We start from the raw sequence: 19,583 nt of genomic DNA on the forward strand, positions 1-19,583 counted from the left end.
CAAACCAAACACCTTGATTAAGGACATAACTGCGTCAGTCCTGATCAGGTTTGATGGCCTTCTGAAAACCCCCACTTGCGTCAAATTACAGACATTCATTACAAAAACCATATTTTAGAAATATCATTTCAAAATTTAGAAGTTAGCAGTGAGTGGCTGGAGATCTAAGTTATCAAACCAGAAGCTGGAATCACTCCCAATATCAGTTATCTAAACGTTTCTTCATCTTTATCACACAGACGATGATGCTGAGCAGTTTCTGTGGTTCAAATTCTGGACTATAGTAAGGTACTGCTGCACTGGTTAAAAGACACTGTAATAAAACTCTGCTAGTAGAGAAACTGCTTCCTCAAACACTCATACACTACAGTCTGATGTTGTCTGTCTACAACTGCTAATCAATGTCACCAAACTCCATGGTGTAGCTTTTTTATATTCAAAATGAAATAAACAAAAATCTTCTCTAAGTAGACACAACACCCCCAACCCGCCAACCCCCCACTCTAAATAAATCTTACCTAGAAAATGTGATCTTGATGGTTTTCAGCCATTGTGCTGGTATTCCACACTTGAAATACCATTTTAGTCATTTGTGTTTGGGTTACATCTACAAAATCTATACCTAATATACAGTGTTTTTGTTTTTTTTCAATAAATTGTATTTTAGAATTGGGTTTGAAATGCCCCTTGAAGTAATTTCAGACATCAAATTTGAGATGCTCCCTAGAGCACGATCTTAGATATTGAGTTTGAGATGGTCCCTATAGCATGATTTCAGAATTTGAGATGTTACCCAAGGTATTTTGTACATAGGCATTGGATTTGAGATGTTCCCTAATTACTTGTTTTCAGACATATACTGAGCTTACCTCCACTCGTCTGACGGGTGAGCAGCTTCGTATTTTTGTCGGACCTGGTACATGGACAGGTTGTTATGGAGCCAGTAACTATCCTTAGACTGTACATGGACTAACTTGAGAGCGTAACAGTTGGAGAAATACCTTTCTCCAGCGGTCAATCGCCCCACCACCAATTTGATTATATCCTAAAAAACAATTGCAAAACACAGTAGCCAATCATCAAGTTTTTTTTGTAATATCATGCATGCATAAACATTTCAAAAGATGATGACAATCGAAACAGCTTCAGAGTGTGGTTAGTTTTGCAGAACCCACTTGTAACCTTAGAAACTTATGGCGTTGGCTCTATCCATCTCTTCCTTCTTTGCATAACCATTTGATATAAAATGAGTGTTCAATTCATATGAAAATTTTCCCAAACAGTTTTCGATTTTTTTTTCTTATAGACAACCTTTATAACAGCAACAAAGGGATACAACTCTGTATAGGATAAAAAAGGGATATAACTCTACACATAGAGAAATCGACTAGGATATATGTTTTGATAAGAATCAGCAAATGTCATTACAGTGCTGTTATCAAGCATGTGGAAACTGTCATAGAGATTAACAAGGACTTACTTTGACATCAGTGGCGTCCCCATATTTGACCATGTTGAAGCCTCCATTTGGGAGGTGAACCTTTAAAATGGTGCGCTCCATGCTACACTTTTTCACCTTGGAGTCCGAGTCGATTGTATCAAACTCCTGTATTGGGTCTAAAACGACTTCGCGACACCCATCATCATCCTGTATTAGCTTCCACAATCTGCTCCATCGTGCTATCTGTAACATACAAAGTTTGTCAACATGTTATAATCGGATCATAAACAGAAATACAGTTACTACAATTATGAAAATTAACTTTTCAGCCCATGTAGTTACAACAGATCGAGAAATAGTTCTGAAAGCTATTTTCTTAGTGGACAACATCAAATATTTGACAGTTCCCAATTTGAAGGATTACCTTTACAAATGTATGTACAGTGAAATGCACACTGCTATAATGTTATTGGTTTTATTAAGATTTGATACGACACACAAAGTGAGTTTTGTTAAACCTGCAGCCTAAATTATTAATTAATATAAAATATGTAACGATGCATGTCTCTCTAATGTGACAGATACCTACACACAGTGATTTCTATTAAATTTACCTGTTACAGATAGCTAACAGTACAAATATCTTACACCATTAAATATACACATAGTGAATCCCAGAACTTGTGTGATAACTGATCGTGAAAATATAACTTTAAAAAAATCCATGTAACACTAATAAATGTTTTATTATGATTCATATGATAAGATCTAAGAAACAATTAAATGCTCACAAAGTCAGATCATAAACGTTTATGCAGTCATCTCATACACTCCACGATGCACATTGCACCACCATTCAGTGGGGAAGTTGTAATGGAGGTACAGCCAGTTAAGACATAAGATAACTCTCTACAAGTGAAGGTACAAAACTCAAAACTTTTTTATAGAAATTCTGTTCTGCTTCCAACAACTACTTGGATTACTGTACTGTTCCCAATGATTAGAAAGATCATTAACACCAGCAATGTTTTCCCTTTCCCTGACATATCACAGAGTTATCTGCCCTTGCAGGTAGCTGATGATTAAGACGTAATGCCAGACTACAAGCAAAACATCATGTTTTTTTAAAAAGAACAAACCACAAAGTAATGATGTCACAATCATAACCTACCATCAAGGGCGAATAACTCTGCTATATCCAAAGAAAGAATTGCACCAATCTTATACACACACACAAACCATACACAGGAAAATTCTCTGTATTGAAAAACACGTCTTTTATTGTTCAAAACTTTAAGTACTAAATAATGATACAATAGGTTTGTCTGGGTAATTTTACCCTCATTTTAAACCCCATATATGAGTAGCAGACACCCAATATTCAGGACACACCACACCTTCATTATTCCCGAGCTAATCAACTTTGGTCAGAAATGGCTTTCATTGAGAGAAAATTCACGTAAGCCAAGGTGTACTTGACCCGGCGACCTGGCAACTAAGTTATCAAATTTCACCCTTTCTAGTTGATCACAATATCTGTCAAATTTAACACCAGAGAAAAAAACACTCTTAGATATCAGATAAGTAGCTCCACCAATCACAGGGCGTGTTGTTCATAGTATCAGCCAGGTGTTTATAGAAATGGCCCGTTATTTTAAATTTATACTTCAATGAACTACCATTATTTATAATTCATACTTCAATGAACTACCGTTAACATATTTGGTTTTGCTCCTGATCTTTACGCAAGCCGACACAGTTATAATACTATAACGACCAATTATCTATAAATGTTTGGAATTGGCTTTAAAACTTGTTTTGTTATTTTGATCTTCTGACAACCAATTCACATGCAGAGTTTTACAGACATTTTAAAGACGTGCAAAAATCAGACAAAAGTTGGACTTCAGACTAACTACAACAAAACTATAACCATATTCCCATTACTAATAAATACAATACCATATTAATCCTGGTTCTAAAGCACCAGAAATATTTCTCAGATGAATCAGGGCATGTTTTGATTGATATGTTAGATAATCATGCTTAACGCTCTACATAACGGATCAAAACAACCAGTTTGCCTGTTGTCAGTATGGTTTGACCAAGTGGGGTGTTTTAGGTAGTATGCTTCAGTGAGATAGCACTATAAAAACTGCAAAGTCTCACTATTGCATGATGACACAGCATGGGAATATACTGTGTAGACTGCTATATTTTTACACGCAAATCATTGCATACAGGGGAGGCAGCCCTTAAATGACTTAAGCTGCTAATAGGATATTAAAACTATAAACCAATCATTGAACATACTGGTGGATGGAAGTATGTTTTACCCAGTTAACAAAAAATACAAATGACCTGCAGTCTCTACTTGGTATCTGTCTCTCATGGGCCTTAGCCTCCAGGCCCGGAGATAGAGGATAAGTGGTGGAAAGTCAGACACCTTAACCATTTGGCCATAGTCACCAAGTTTATAATAGACAATGTATGTAAAACAAACAGCATGTACTCTAACCAGATCTAGTCCATGTAACTGCTTTATCTGAATTAAAGTCATTAGAAGGTCCACTACAAGTTAATCTGATTGTTCAATAAGTACTAACTACAATAAGTCTTTGTTATCAACTATTCACTGTCAACAAATCATATTCCAGGTCAACAGCACTCAACCGACTTATAACTTATAAACCTATTAAATCATAGTTTAATTGTATAAAGAGCTTTAACATAATTGCCACCAGCTGGAAATTAATTAGTTAAATATTCTTATTGTTCAGATATTGAAATGAATCGACTGTACAAGATTACAAACACCTTTGATTGATATAATATAAGCATATATGTTACAATATATGCAGCTGTTTTGTCCTTCCAGGACTTGTCATCAATGTCTCAGGACATGTACAGCATACAGTTGTTTTGTCCTTCTATCAGACTCATCAGTGAAACTATAACCATAATTATAATGTCATTTTGTTGATTTTTCTTATTATAAACTTAATTTAAAGTTCAATACTGTCTATGCACATCCATCTCTTATGAAAGATTAAAGATCATGTGTATTTGTCAGTGTAGACTAAAGTAGCAACATCATCAGTATCATATCAACATATCTACAAGTCTATGTGACTTCACATAGGCGACGACAGGTCTAAAGTATGAAACAATACAACACTTTGAAGTCTTTTGTCATTTCCAGCATCAAACCTTGTCAATGCCAGTATATTTCTAACAGTACCACAGTATCCTTTGTATTCAGCAGCTATATATAATACCAGTACTATCAGCCTTTCATATCATATCTGACCTATATACACGAAACATCATTCATAGTGTCAAGGATTATATTGCAATTACATGTTGATACCAAAGCCATGGATTCTTTTTATTTCCCAAATAACATCCATTATTCCTTATACATTCTTTCATATAATGGTGTCATTGGACTGTAGCTATATATGTACTTAAAAAAATCTCCTTTTCTGTGTTAACTCAAATATGTATACACATATATACAAATGTACTTTACTTGAAAATGACTTGCTACTTTAAAAACCATTTTTAAACACATTGATAGAAACACACAATAAGATATCCTGCTTCATTCACAACCAGTTTATCCAGGTTTATCGGTCAATAGCTGAACAACAGGAAGTACTAATAGGAGACAATGCACATCGAAAATGTATTAAAATTCCAGAGTGAAGATGATGGTATATTTGGCCCCATTACATACCATCCCAGGAAACCCATCATGTCAAAGGGTAACAATGATGATAGTGATAATGATAGATTTGTGGGAGACATGTGGTCAGGCCTAATCCCACCGTATTGTATATATAGATCTGTTTATAAGAGGAGATAACCTGACAATGTGGTACAGTATATACTGATAACTACCCTCTCCTAGCTTTCATCCACCTCCACCATACACATAATGCATATAAAGGATTTTAAATGAGCTAAATGAAGGTCAATTTTATGCAACAAAAAGAAAAGTTATGTCAGAATTTATACATGCCCCACATGAAGAATGATTAAAGAACTTAGAAATACGAGGGTTTCAAGATCCCAAATCAACATGGTAAAGTTGCTAGTCCTATACCATCGATTAGTCCGATTATGTATCTTTATTTTCAGCGATTATGATATCTTTTTTATTTGGTAACATGATACCTATATATATTTCCAATACTTTTTATATTTGGTAACATGATACCTATATATATATTTCTATATTTATTTTATATTTGGTAACATGGACACCTAAATATTTCTATATATTTTATATTTTGTAACATGATACCTATATATTTCTCCACATTTATATTTTCTATACTTTTTACATTTGGTAACATGGACACCTGTATATTTACTATTATAGATCTATTATAGTTTTTATATTTGTATCATGATACCTATATATCCCTATACTTTTATATTTAGTAACATGGCACCTATATATTCCTCTTATAGTTTTATATTTGGTAACATGACACCTATAGATTCCTATTATAGTTTTATATTTGGTATCATGATACCTATATATTCCTATACTTTTATATTTAGTAACATGGCACCTATATATTCCTCTTATAGTTTTATATTTGGTAGCATGATACATATAGATTCCTATTATAGTTTTATATTTGGTAATATGGCACCTATAGATCATGTTATAGTTTTATATTTGGTAACATGGCACCTTTATATTCCTATTATAGTTTTATAATTGGTAATATGGCACCTATAGATCTTACTATAGTTTTATTTATATTAAGTAACGTGGCAGCTATATATTCCTATTATAGTTTTATATTTGGTAACCTGACACCTATATAACTAATTGGTATACATCCCAATATGTTTAAATTGTTTTTTCTGTACCCTTCTATTGACTGTATCAACACACCCCAGGCACCTTGTATAATGCAGTCAACAGCTGACCTAGTGTCTGTATCTACCACAGGCTCCAACAACAAAGATTGGGATATCATCCCATCTCACACACCCAAAATGTGTTGTACCATTTAACATAGCCAGCCAATTATTATCAATCTCAGAAAACTACCACACATGTTTGAATATGATGAGTACGATCATAGAAAAACAATGTTATTTCCATAATTCATATACATGTATTCATACGATAATATTGCAAACTTTATAGAGTGAAACAAGCACTGAGTTGGGTATATCGTGTCTATAAAGTTTTACCAAATAAATCGGAACAAGTTTTTGTTTTGTTTGATGTGTTCAGATGTTAATAAGTTACTAAATGTTACTCAAGTCAATAGCAGGTCAATTAAGTCATACATGTGGTCAGTCAAACCAGTGGTCAGCAAAGTTGGTGATCTGTTAGTAAAATAGTCAGAGGTCACTAAAACCGATATTGAAACACATAGCAGCAGTGACTGTGTTCAGAAAAGTAAGTATTCAGTATAAAGTCCTTGGTCAATACAATAAAATACCAGTAAAGTCAGAGGTCAGTGCACTCATCAGTGGTCAGTAAAAGCACTGATAAGTAAAGTCAGTGGTCAATAAAATTATCAGATGATTATAAACGTAACAAAAAATTCTTTCCCTGTATGACTAAAGAATATGTTTTAGTTGTAAATATTGTACATTCCATCCTATTGCTGTTTTGTCAACTTAAGAGATATCGTATAATAACCTTTGGGTAAATAGAATATCAGGTTCCAGTTATAGTTCAGTTTAAAGTTTCCGATTCTGAAATCTACATTTAAAATTACCTACATCATGATTCATTATGAAAATATTCCTTTTTTATTTAAATTTCTTCTGATTTCCTATGCTGTTCCCTGTAGGAGAGAACCATCACCACAATTGCTTTGTCATAAGACGTTTTACTCGTTTATAACTAAAATACAGGGCAATTTTCTTTAAAGTACAATATCAATGATGATAATCATTTCTGACAGAATTTGTTGTGATTTTGATCGTTAGATGAACAACAGGACATATTACAATAGGGTTCATGTCAACAATGCCGCTATACACCTGATATTTTAGGCCATTGAGAATCACATGGTCACCATGACCGTGGTCTATGTCTTTATAATTAACTCTATACTATTGTAGACGACTAGATCTTCTTACCTCAGCTAATATTTCTGGTCTACATATACACACATTTATATATACCAGTACTATATAGAATTCCTAGTTAACCTGGTTATCGTTGAGTGCTTTAAGTCGTACATGATATGTATAGGTTAATACCATACCGTGTGTAAATTCACACATTTGTTTTTTCATTTTAATAATAACCTGGCTATTGATACTTGGAATAAACAATATGGTATTGTTTATGTGTTGAACAGAAACTGGTATATGCCCTATATCTCTATCAGTAAGAGCATATAGACTGCGGAAATGTTTCCAAAACAAAGTCGTCAACACTTGCCCTTTTTATATAAATAGATGGGTCGTTCCTGTATGAAAAGGTACATACGTGTGTTTATCCACATGTACTTGCCAAGTACTCGCCTCATCTCACAAATATCTGCATACACTGTATAGACCATAATATGGACTTCCCAACTCATGATTTTATAGGATTCCAGCAACATAAAACAAAAAATATTGAGCAAGTATGTGGAGCAAAATCAAACAGACAACAGTGACCTTGATAAGCTTTCATGTGAGTATGAACCTTGATAAGCTAAAACTTTCATGTCAACATGAATATTAAAGATTTCATAATCACCAAATCAGAAATAATTAGTACAGTGAACCCTGGTTAATCCCCTTCCCAGATTACAAATTTTCCAGTCTGTTGAATTCTGTCTAATAAGACCATAATCAGACCTGTTCCCTGACATTTCTGTCTGGTTTGTGAGCTTCCCGGACTATCATATATGCATGTATCAAGATTATAGCAGGTCCAGAACTGTATCATCATCATGAAATTACACATCTATGAATACAAATATTACGAATATGAATAAGAAAACTAAATTTTCCCACTTATATAAGAACAAGATATACTTAATTAATGACACATTCACATTTGTCGTAAATAAAAGCATCTGAGGTAAAAAAAATACTCATGTGTTTGTCAGAACTCTCAAATAAAGTTCAATGATAAATGATTGCATCAAACATCTACAAGGAAATGAGATCATTAATAAGAGCGGAGACAATGGGAGTATGACCATGTGTACAGTGTTTACACTAGGGCAAATATACAGACCTTAACATACTACACGCCCTAACATGTGGTGTACAACGACTCCAAACACAGGAAGTGATTCCATGTCGTAAGACATCCCCTACACAAAATGTACATCACACATCACCATAGACTTACCTTGCTCCCCAATTCTAACCAATAACTCCAAAAGTTACGAATCTGCACTTTAACATCCCCTGTTATTTGTATGGTACTCCCCGACTCTACCATTCATGTAGTAAATATGTGGACCAAGACTCTGCAGCAATCAAAACCCAAGAGGCACCAAAGGGAAACTCCCAATCCGTAAATCATAATTCTCACATTAACTGTTAGGCTATCTAAGTGGAATCTATTGATTATGTAAATTGTAAATCTCAGTAGAAATAAAACACCCATGTAGACTGTTTTATGTGGAAAAGAATTAGATGAGATATTAGGGATTGACTGACACTTAAAGAGGCCCCCTTTGGAGTAGATTAGCTCCTGCCTATAGCTAACACATGGTGATTTATAAAGGACAATGTTAATCAAGCAATTTTTCCAATTGATTTTTCTGATGCCAGCCACTGCAGCAGACTGGCAGGTTAAGGAGGGGGACTCCTCCTCCCCTCCCCCTCCCCCCACTTCATCATGGGATCTGCAACACAAAGGAGAAGAATCTAATGACAAACCAAACAATGGTCAACAGCCGCCAATCATCCAGGCTCGTCATAACACACAAATTACTCCCGGACACAGACATGCCTCAGACTACTCATATCAAAGAAACCAGTTGCAGTCTCCAATTTCACTTCCATTTTTATTGGATTTTAGATAATAAAGCCAGAGATTAAATCAAGCTTTTATTGCCGTGGGATCATTATCTATCATGGAACATAGCTAACACATTTGTACAAATGTAAAACCAAAGTTGATTAATCAGAACTCAAGAGAGTGGAGGACATGAAATCCAAAGTTATACAACACCTCAACTGAATATGACATAACAGCTGGGGAAAATCTATAGCAAATAAGTAAGACTTCAATCCTGAATATCAGGACAATACTAAATATCAGGACTGCTTTGTTTTCATACTATAATAGGCAAGGTAAATTTAGGACATTGCCATGTATAGAAAGTGGAGGAACCCTAGAGGTAGAGTGAGCTAGCAGTAATGTGTCAAGACACTTCACCACATAGCAAGTAATTCTCATCATCACACCCTTTATTGATCAGAAGTCAACAGGACGGCAGAATAAGGAATTAATCATTAATGAAAATAAAGGACAAAGTTCAATAGGTCATAGTAAACAAATGTCAACAGAGGTTAATAGGTTATAGAGGTTAAACTGTTATGTTTGACTAAGCAAGGCATGCAAGTGCAATGGAAGGGTGAAAATAGGAAGTGGTTTGTGATAGAAATAGAATCATTAGAGAGAGATAGAGAGATTGTGGAAGAAATGATCGAGCTGGGAGGTTAATACACCTGGGAAAGAGAGAGATTGATGGAGATCCTCGTCCCCAAAATCTGTCCAAGATATCAGAGCTGGAATGTTGCAGTGGAGCATACATCAGGGGAATGTGAAGGCCACTTAGGGCTCTGTGTACTGTGTCTGTGGTGTAACTGTGTGTGTGTGTGCACTGCACAATCAACTTATTGGCTAATCAGACTGGTTAAAAAGTCCTTATCATGGGTACAAAAACCCAGGCTATACTACACACCAGAGAGATGGAGTGGTGTAGGCTAGGGCAGTGACAGATCTCTACACACATGTAACTATTACAATGGAATGTCAGACATGTATACATCCCCTCCCCTTGGGACAAGTGCAGATCATTGGGGCAGGGGACATTGCTTCTTTAATTTCTGGTTGTGAGTTCAAATCTCTAGGGAAGGGAAATTTTAAAACAGACCCATCCCATAACCTAGCATATTAAAATCCTTGGATGAGGGCCAGGATATTTAGAGGGTGCTGATCCCTGGGAGAAAGGATATGTATGTACATTTAGATCTCCTTCATCAATATAATGCAATTCCAGGCCAACTGATTCCAGAGAAGAGCTAGGACTTTTCATACCTTAGTTACCTACAATTATTTATTTTAAAATAATTTATTTTATTGATCCCTTGGGGTGGGGCATACTCTTATTCCCCTCACACTCTGCTAGGATATAGTTACAGAATGCTATGAACATATCAATTACACATACACCTTACAGTTGTCTCCCTTACATACCTATCAGAGTTATCTCCCTTATATACCTAATAGAGTTATCTCCCTTACACAATCTTATAGAGTTGTCTCCCTTAAAGCTTACATGCCAGTTACAGAGTTGTTGAATGAGCCCACAACAATACCTGCAACTCTCATTCACACAATGAATGTGTTGACTTCCCGTTGACCTCCTAACATGTAGGAATACCAGGAATGTCTTATCTACCAAACAATATCTTATCATCTACAATCAGTATGGACCTCTGGTAATCCGGGCTGGTACCACACAAGAAAGGTGTAGCTACTCAGTGTCATAACACATCTAAATCAACTCCCAACAAACCTACAAGTGTTCCCAGCATATACAGGAAAGGTGTGGGTTAGTGATGCCAATTAATGGTGGAGATGGATTGGTGTAACGTCTTTGGTTTAGGAGGCGGGGGAAAGCCAGAGTATTCAGAGAAAATCCATCAGCCTACAAGATCAGTACTTGGCAATGTCAGATTTCATAGTATAAGAAGCATTTGTCATTGTCACTTCAAGTAAAATAGACATGGTAACAAGCATGTTTCTATTAGACTTTTCAAAAAAGATTTCCATTTCAGCTCAGATGAAACAGTAATATGTCAAAAACACCATCCTCACCCTGCAATAAGGCCAGTACAAAATCCTTCACAATGCCAACTTCAACTTGTTTGTATGTTAATCCCTAGTAAAAGTGATTTTTTTTTATTTTTTTCCATGGATTAACCCTGGGTTTACGACAGGGGAAATATGCATGGTGGGTTTCATTCCAAGAACAATGGATTTGAGAGTAACATTTATCTAAGTCTACTTCTGTAAAGATGTGAGTGTTGATGTCTAATTTACTGATGTAAGCCCTCCATCATCAGCGTAAAATACAAGGACACCTGTCAGAAGACAGGTCATTTTAAGGCAAGGGGATTAACTCTTGCTGCTGTTTACTCTGTTTACTCGGAGCAAATCTATTGGGTCATATTATGATTGACACAGGTAATACTTTGAGATAAGAGAGAGGAGTCTGTGTTTACACATGCATAACCTGAGTACTGATAAACACGGATAACTGTTGACATACACAGATACACTGATAGTGTGTGCTATCCATTGTTCTAAATCAATGTAGTTACACCTGCAATCATGGCTAATGCTTTCTTAGTTACAACAGAAATGAGGCACTTGATCGATGTTGTTAATCAACTTATGTTAACAACAACTTAATTTTGTGTTTTCTTGCCTTAAAACTTTAATCAGGATGATTTAATTTTGTGATTTACAGTTATTTGTTTTATTGAGCTTCCATGTTTGATTCTGAACTGCATGTGGACGACAACAAAATTGAGTTCAGAATGATTTCTCATGTGCTGAATTAATGAGATAATGACATTTTTTCGATAGAGTTGAAGCTCACCAACATCAAGTATCAGTGACAATGCTGTGGTTTTCCTGATGATGGTAGCTAGATTTCCATTAATTCTGGTGACCTTAACGAAATCAATTTCCTCCAAATAGAATTCAAATCAAATTTCCTGATGCCAAGTTTCTCATTCTAGAAATTATTTATGAGCTAGATTTTGATTAATTTTGAAATCACACGATCTAAATCAAAACATGTGTTTTCTACAATGATGAATTAGATTTCATTTTTTTTTCTCAATTTTGTACTTTTTTTATTTCTTTTTTCAGATACATTCTTATAAAACAACAATATATATCATCCTCCTTATTTAATATTAAGAAAGATAATTTTCATCATCTTTCATTATTCCAATGTCTTCATTTAATATCATAACCTAATATAGATATCCTTCTCCACATCAATCATAACTCTATTCTCCATTTTGTAATTATAACATCCTCCAATATGAATATTATTCTTGTATTTGAATGTAACACCTGATAAATAGCCATATATATATATTTATTACACTGGTAATACGACTGTCAATCCTAGCCGATACATTAGCGAAGTCCTGTGATTTCCCCAGGCTTCAATACAGGTGTCAAAACAGTCCCTGGTGTGTAGCTACACATCTAATTTAATGTATTTATGGTGTTATATAAATTTGACCTATTTTACAATTCTAATTCAATTTTAAAGTTTTCACTACTAGTATCACTGACAGAGTTTATAAATCTATTTTCACTAACACATTACCTGGTAAGTACAGACACCTAATAATTACTACCATTTACGGCCAATTTATTTTTATATTTAAGACTTGATTGCCCTGAAGGTCAACAGCAACATTCAATTGAATTTTGATCTCACTACCACTTAAAATCCCAAACTGTTTTAATAACATCCTGATAAAATGTACCACTTCAATTGCTTATAATAACAACGAAAGTCTCCCAATATATTAGGTTTTCTTCACAGCTCTTATATTTTATTACCCATATACCAAGTTCAGTTATAACTTACTAGGACCAATACATATGTCCCCTAAAACAACTGGTATGCCATCATGTCTGAAATCCTCTATTACCTTTGTGTCAAATTTTCACCGATATTGGACATCCGGATCACTATCCTTAAGAAACAATATCCGAGATCTAAGGCATCCATTTCATCACCATAGCTGATAGCAACACATTCTTACCATATTGTTCCATACACCTCATAACTCATATGCATTGATGTTCATCTTAATATGACATCATTATTTCGACCAATCAGAGGCCTCCATGACAATCAAACTTTTGAAAATGTTACTCCTTTGTTTGTCATACCTCATAACATATTGGCATCAAATTTCACCTCAATATGACAATATCTAAATCTTGACCAATCAGATGCCTCCATTTTCTTACTATGGAAATGAAATTTACAAAATAAATGTTCATGTTTTCAAGGTATTCCTTATATTCCTATATACCCTGCACCAATTTTCACTAAAGTCAAAGAACCAGGGATCCAAGTCTCCGGATCCAGCTTCTCTCTCCCTACTGAGTACATATGATTGGGAAGTTTCTTAATAATCTGTTGAATATATAGTTTTAATTTTGATGAAATATGTTGAATTGTTGCAGTGGGGGGAATAAGAAACAGAACAAATTTTGTTTGTTGTTTAGTACTGTTTTTGTGACGTCCTTTGTTTCATCATGTGTTCTATTTCAAGTTATTCAAGCAGAACTAAAGCTTGACAGGTCCAACTTTACTAAAAGCCGCCCTGCACAGTGTCCCTGCTGACTGAAGTTCTTACTGACCTTGTGTCAATGACATGACTTCCTGAACAGCCCTAAGAAGATTGAGAGATTAAGTCTTGTGGTAACAACACCCCATCAGAGTATAAGTAGTCCTATACTTCAGGGGCTTGATCCCCATCCTCTAGCCCCTTATAGGATTACATACTAATACCCTCTGTCCATTATCTGCACTGACCATAAACTGACCATATCCAAACAAAGGTATTGAGTCATTGCCTGACCACTGACTATAAAGAAACACTGGCCAGTGTTACATCCCTGACACAAAGCTCATTGACAAAAGGCACCATAAAGCTGTAATAATCACAAAACCAAACATTTATTCAGCTCATGTAAGTACTGGTGTATCTATACAAAATGTATATTCTAACAGTACCTGTTACCACAGGTATGTAAGTCTGACTCAAGAGTTTTCTTTATAAATCTCAAGTAAGAAAACAAAACTTCACACAGTAAATGACTGTCAATAATGCATCTAACAGATCTATTCTATAACAAAGCAAAATCACACAAACATACATATACAGGCCGCATGATCGAGAATCGACATACAACCTTCCCTTCCATTAACTGATTTTCATTTGAAACAATTGAGTTTGATACCATATTACCAGACCTGGACTTATTGACTTACTAGACATGGGCATACCAGACATGGCTTATTATCAGACATGTTATTACCAGACATGGCTTATTACCAGACATGGGCTTATATTACCAGACATGGGCTTATTACCAGACATGGCTTATTACCAGACATGGGCTTATTACCAGACATGGTTATTACAGACATGGCTTATTACCAGACATGGATGCTTATTACCAGACATGGCTTATTTACAGACATGGGCTTATTAAACAGGCTTATTACAGACATGTTATTAAGACATGGCTTATTACCAGACATGGGCTTATTACCAGACATGGGCTTATTACCAGACATGGGCTTATTACAGACATGGCTTATTACAGACATGGCTTATACAGAACTATTACGACATGGGTTTATTACCAGACATTGACTTATTACCAGACATTGACTTATTACCAGACATTGACTTATTACCAGACATTGACTTATTACCAGACATTGACTTATTACCAGACATTGACTTATTACCAGACATTGACTTATTACCAGACATTGACTTATTACCAGACATTGACTTATTACCAGACATGGACTTATTACCAGACATTGACTTATTACCAGACATTGACTTATTACCAGACATTGACTTATTACCAGACATGGGCTTATTACCAGACATGGTTATTACCAGACATGGGCTTATTACCAGACATGGGCTTATTACCAGACATTACCAGACATTGACTTATTACCAGACATGTGCTTATTACCAGACATGGGCTTATTACCAAACATGGACTTATTACCATTACCAGACATGGGCTTATTACCAGACATGGGCTTATTACCATGGCCAGAAATGGGCTTATTACCAGACATGGGCTTATTGCAGAATAAATATTAGTCTTAAAGTAATATCCTGTTAGACACACCTACTTCACATGATTATGCTCATCAATAAACCACTGCCCAGTTATCATATATGTTATTTAACTAATTGTTCTACACAGACACCTCTGTTATTGCAGTTAGTGGGATTGTCATAAAAAGAATTCTCTATTCAAATTACAAAACAAATTGACTGGATGAGAGTATGTATCGTGAGTACTGGCTATTTTAATAGTTATCATGTAAAATATGACACCTATACACATGTCCTGCAAGTATTTGCACATAAAAGAATCGAGAATATCATGGCATGATGACAACATTACTGTGGTAAAGGTTATTGTTTTCGGTCTCTATCGCTTCGTTAGGATGACAGCTCTGTGGTTATACTATGATATTTTTCTGGGTGGATCTCTTCGTTACAACACTGAAACCCAACCTTAGAAAAACTTTTAACAAGTGAAAACAGCCTATCCTGTGTACTTTATGTTGTATCAGTAAATGGTAATCCTTATTTTCTATAAAGCAGGTGTCTACCACTAACGAGACCAAGACAACAGTGTATAGAATAACGAGTAGATTTATACATAAAAGTAATTCTCCTTCCATATATAGAACACTGATAAATATTTCAGCATTGATATATAAACCAAATTTTAAAATATCATACAATCTGCATGAATTCTGAGGGATCATTCTCCCAAAGTTGGATCATTAATGGCCCATAAATGTAATTTTATAATTACCTCTAGTCATGATTGGTTACAAAACGAGAAAAAATACAAAACAATGGCAACAACTAATGGCCTAATGTTGTCAATAAACTATCTAAGAATTATAATTGGAAAAAGGATTGGATCTACACAATGCTGTCTGTGATAGTAAATCAATTATTTTGAAATATTCTTTATACCAAGGAAGAGCGTTAATTCAACTTTCACTTTCAACTACTTTTTATCCATAAAATATTGTCCATGAAGTAGCAACTGGCATTCTTGCATTTCCAATGCAGAATCTACATTTAAAATGGTTATGTGTGTTTAAGATATAAAGATGGGTTAAAGCACATTATCTCTTTATCTATGGGTGAAAGTGTTAGTGATGGTCAAATTTGGGGGAACGGGGAGGGGAGGAGGGGAGGAGGGGGGGGGGGGGAAGATGTATAAAGAGTAACCATGTATAGTATCTAGCATCTTTTATAGTTTATGAATACAGGTATTGATCTCTCACACTTCAGCAGGTGATTTTATAACTATGTAATTACATATCACTGCCTCTGAGACCTAACAAAGGAAATTAGACCATCATACACAACTGTAGATATTAGAGGCCCGGATAGGTGTAATAATGAACAGTAGGACCCATCGTCGCTGCTATTTTTAGGACTGCCAGTGATTTGTACGAGTAATTAGCCTAATGTCAGTATAGATAAGGAAACTGTCACTGGTGTTTAGTATGACTTTGTTGTGTCTAACTTCTGTACATACTAAAACACTGGTCTGTAGGTGGGAGATGTGATGTATGTACCAGGGTATATATCCCTACATCTTGTGATGGTACTATTGATCAGGCAGCGGTGACTCACCTATCTAGATAGACCTGACCATCCACAGGGACCCTGACTCTCTCTTTATTTCTACTTTATCAATACTATGTCTCAGTTTCTGGCTCCTCCGATCAAAAACAAATTAAGTCCCACAACATTTAGCTGGCTAATATCACTTTCTTATAGTCAGACCCGTCCAACTGATGATCGTGGCTGATCATGACTGCAAGTTTTATACCAAAGATAAAAATCTATAATAGCCATTTTCTTAAAATCCTACATATAGTTCAATATTTAGTGTGGAGGATATTAAGCTCTAGAGTGGAATCCATTGCATCAATGATTAGAACTTAATAACTGTAATAAAAGTATATATGGTTTTTTGATTTTCAAAATCACACAAACAATTCAGGGATCATGGGTATCTATACATGATCAAGGACTAAAAGACTTGATCTAAGCATTACTACACAAAAGGTATTTGAGCTATTTGCAAATGTACATTGACAGCACAGATATTATCACTTTATGCAGAACTTTATGCATTCTTGCCTAACGGCACTTTAACAGGAAGTATACCACCAGCCCTTCCCAGTAGACAGAATTTTTATTATCCTTTCAGGGTGTACTATCAAACATAAAACTATGACACAATCAGTCAAATATCCATTTAAATGCATATACTTCCATGTATTGGACTTAAATTAGCATGTTCTAGTAATTAATGGAAATACTATTTCAATGGATTCATTAATCGTAACAGAAGAATGATGTGTGCTAGCTATTCTATTGTAGAGTTTAACCTACTGGGTAATAATAATGCTGAAGGAATTTTAGGGGCAGGTCAATCTAGAGATAACTATCATTTAAATGCATGTATTTTTATATACAGGCAATTGCAATCAGAATGGTGCCCTAAAAAATCATTATCAAAGGCTTTTTACTGATGATTATGTGTATACTATATATAGGACTCAAAGCTAAGGAAGACATGACTAAATCTAAGAGATGATATAATATGATGAACTACTTCATATCCATGATCTGCAGGTAATAAGAATATAAACTGATATTCAGAAAATTTGAAATTTTGCTGACATATTTTTAATCAAATCAGGACGATGTCAATTTAAGTCTTCAGAAAATGCTGTATCGTATATAACATATTTAATTGGGAGAGCTTACCTCTGAGATTCGTTTAGATATTCCTTTGGCATGGGACAATCTAACATTACTTGTTTTGTTCATTTTAATTTTCCGTCGACAACAGCGCCACCACTTATTCTGGCCATCGTTATCGATGTCGTCCATGCACACCTGTATATCCCCGTACGACATACATGTGCCGGTACCGATACAGGTGTTAGCCAGGGTGCCATCCTGGGTGAGGTAGACAAGCTGGGTGAGATTAACACCCCCTTCCCCCGACTTTTCACTCGTCATCATCCTCGCCAACCTCCATTGAACACATTACACAAAATATATCACACTAAATATACACATCATCGCTGTTTTAATTCCTGAGAGTGGGAAAAAAACGAGATCTACGGTATTACATCCAGTAACAGAAAGACAATATAATCACAAAGACAAAGGCTCCTCAGATCGGCAGTATAATCCAGATTGTTGGTGGTTTTCTGTTTGTTACCCTCAGATAAACTGATAATAGATAATCACTGTACATTTCATGGTCAGACAAGTAGCCTGTCATATACAAGGGCCAAGTACACCAACCAAATCACCTTTGGTCATTGTCGGGAGTTTGAGACAAATTATTGAATCTTGTCATCAGAGATATGTTGTCCCGTCTCTGATAAAACAGATGATCACTGTCGGTGTTCATTATCAATGCAAACAAGTGCTAATTGGCCGTCATTTGTCCACTAGCTATTGTCAACACTGGACAATTATCTGCTCGTCATTGTCTTGTGTGTTATAGGGAGCTGTGTCCGGCCCCCGGGGTCATGTCACCACTGGCCTTCTGATCTGTCCTGCTGGTCCTAGCCGTCCCAAACACAGGAAATCGGTAATCATCACCACAAACAACTAAACTCCACCCCAGATGGCAGTCTCTGAACAAAGATTGATCGTTACAGTATACAACACATGTTTTAGGACATCAATATGCTCCTTCTATGGATTTTAGGAGAGGAACAGCCACATCTGGTGTGGAGGTTTGTCCTGTTCCACTATACAGTGACAGTGTAATCAGGAGCTGGGTAGATGTTTAGTTGACCGTCATCTGTCACTCACAAGCGGAGAACATCAACAAGAAGATGGAGAGAGGTACCTGATACACACATCATCACAATTGTTTAACTACACCCGGCATGTTTATCATCCCAGAGAAAAATGTCCTGCTGTTTTTTCGTGTCATCCACTCTGCGTGATTGTATGCATGTGTGTATAGTCCATTTGATAATTCCTACTTGTGTGCACTTAGACAAAACATTACTACCGTGAGGTGTGTACTAAGCCTGGCCGATTG

The 19,583-nt window shown here is 35.5% G+C and overlaps 1 protein-coding gene across 1 annotated transcript in view; it reads right to left on the reverse strand.

Annotated features, from left to right (window-relative positions):
* The window catches only part of LOC138326186 (focal adhesion kinase 1-like), a 63,844-nt gene extending 44,261 nt beyond the window's left edge, over positions 1-19,583 (reverse strand). The window contains 3 exon segments of the mRNA XM_069272314.1: positions 870-1,045; positions 1,481-1,684; positions 18,281-19,583. Coding sequence (XP_069128415.1) covers positions 870-1,045; positions 1,481-1,684; positions 18,281-18,541 — 641 coding nt within the window. The 5' untranslated portion in view covers positions 18,542-19,583.

Source organism: Argopecten irradians, chromosome 6 (assembly GCF_041381155.1).
Source record: "Argopecten irradians isolate NY chromosome 6, Ai_NY, whole genome shotgun sequence".
In the NCBI taxonomy this organism is placed as follows: domain Eukaryota; kingdom Metazoa; phylum Mollusca; class Bivalvia; order Pectinida; family Pectinidae; genus Argopecten; species Argopecten irradians.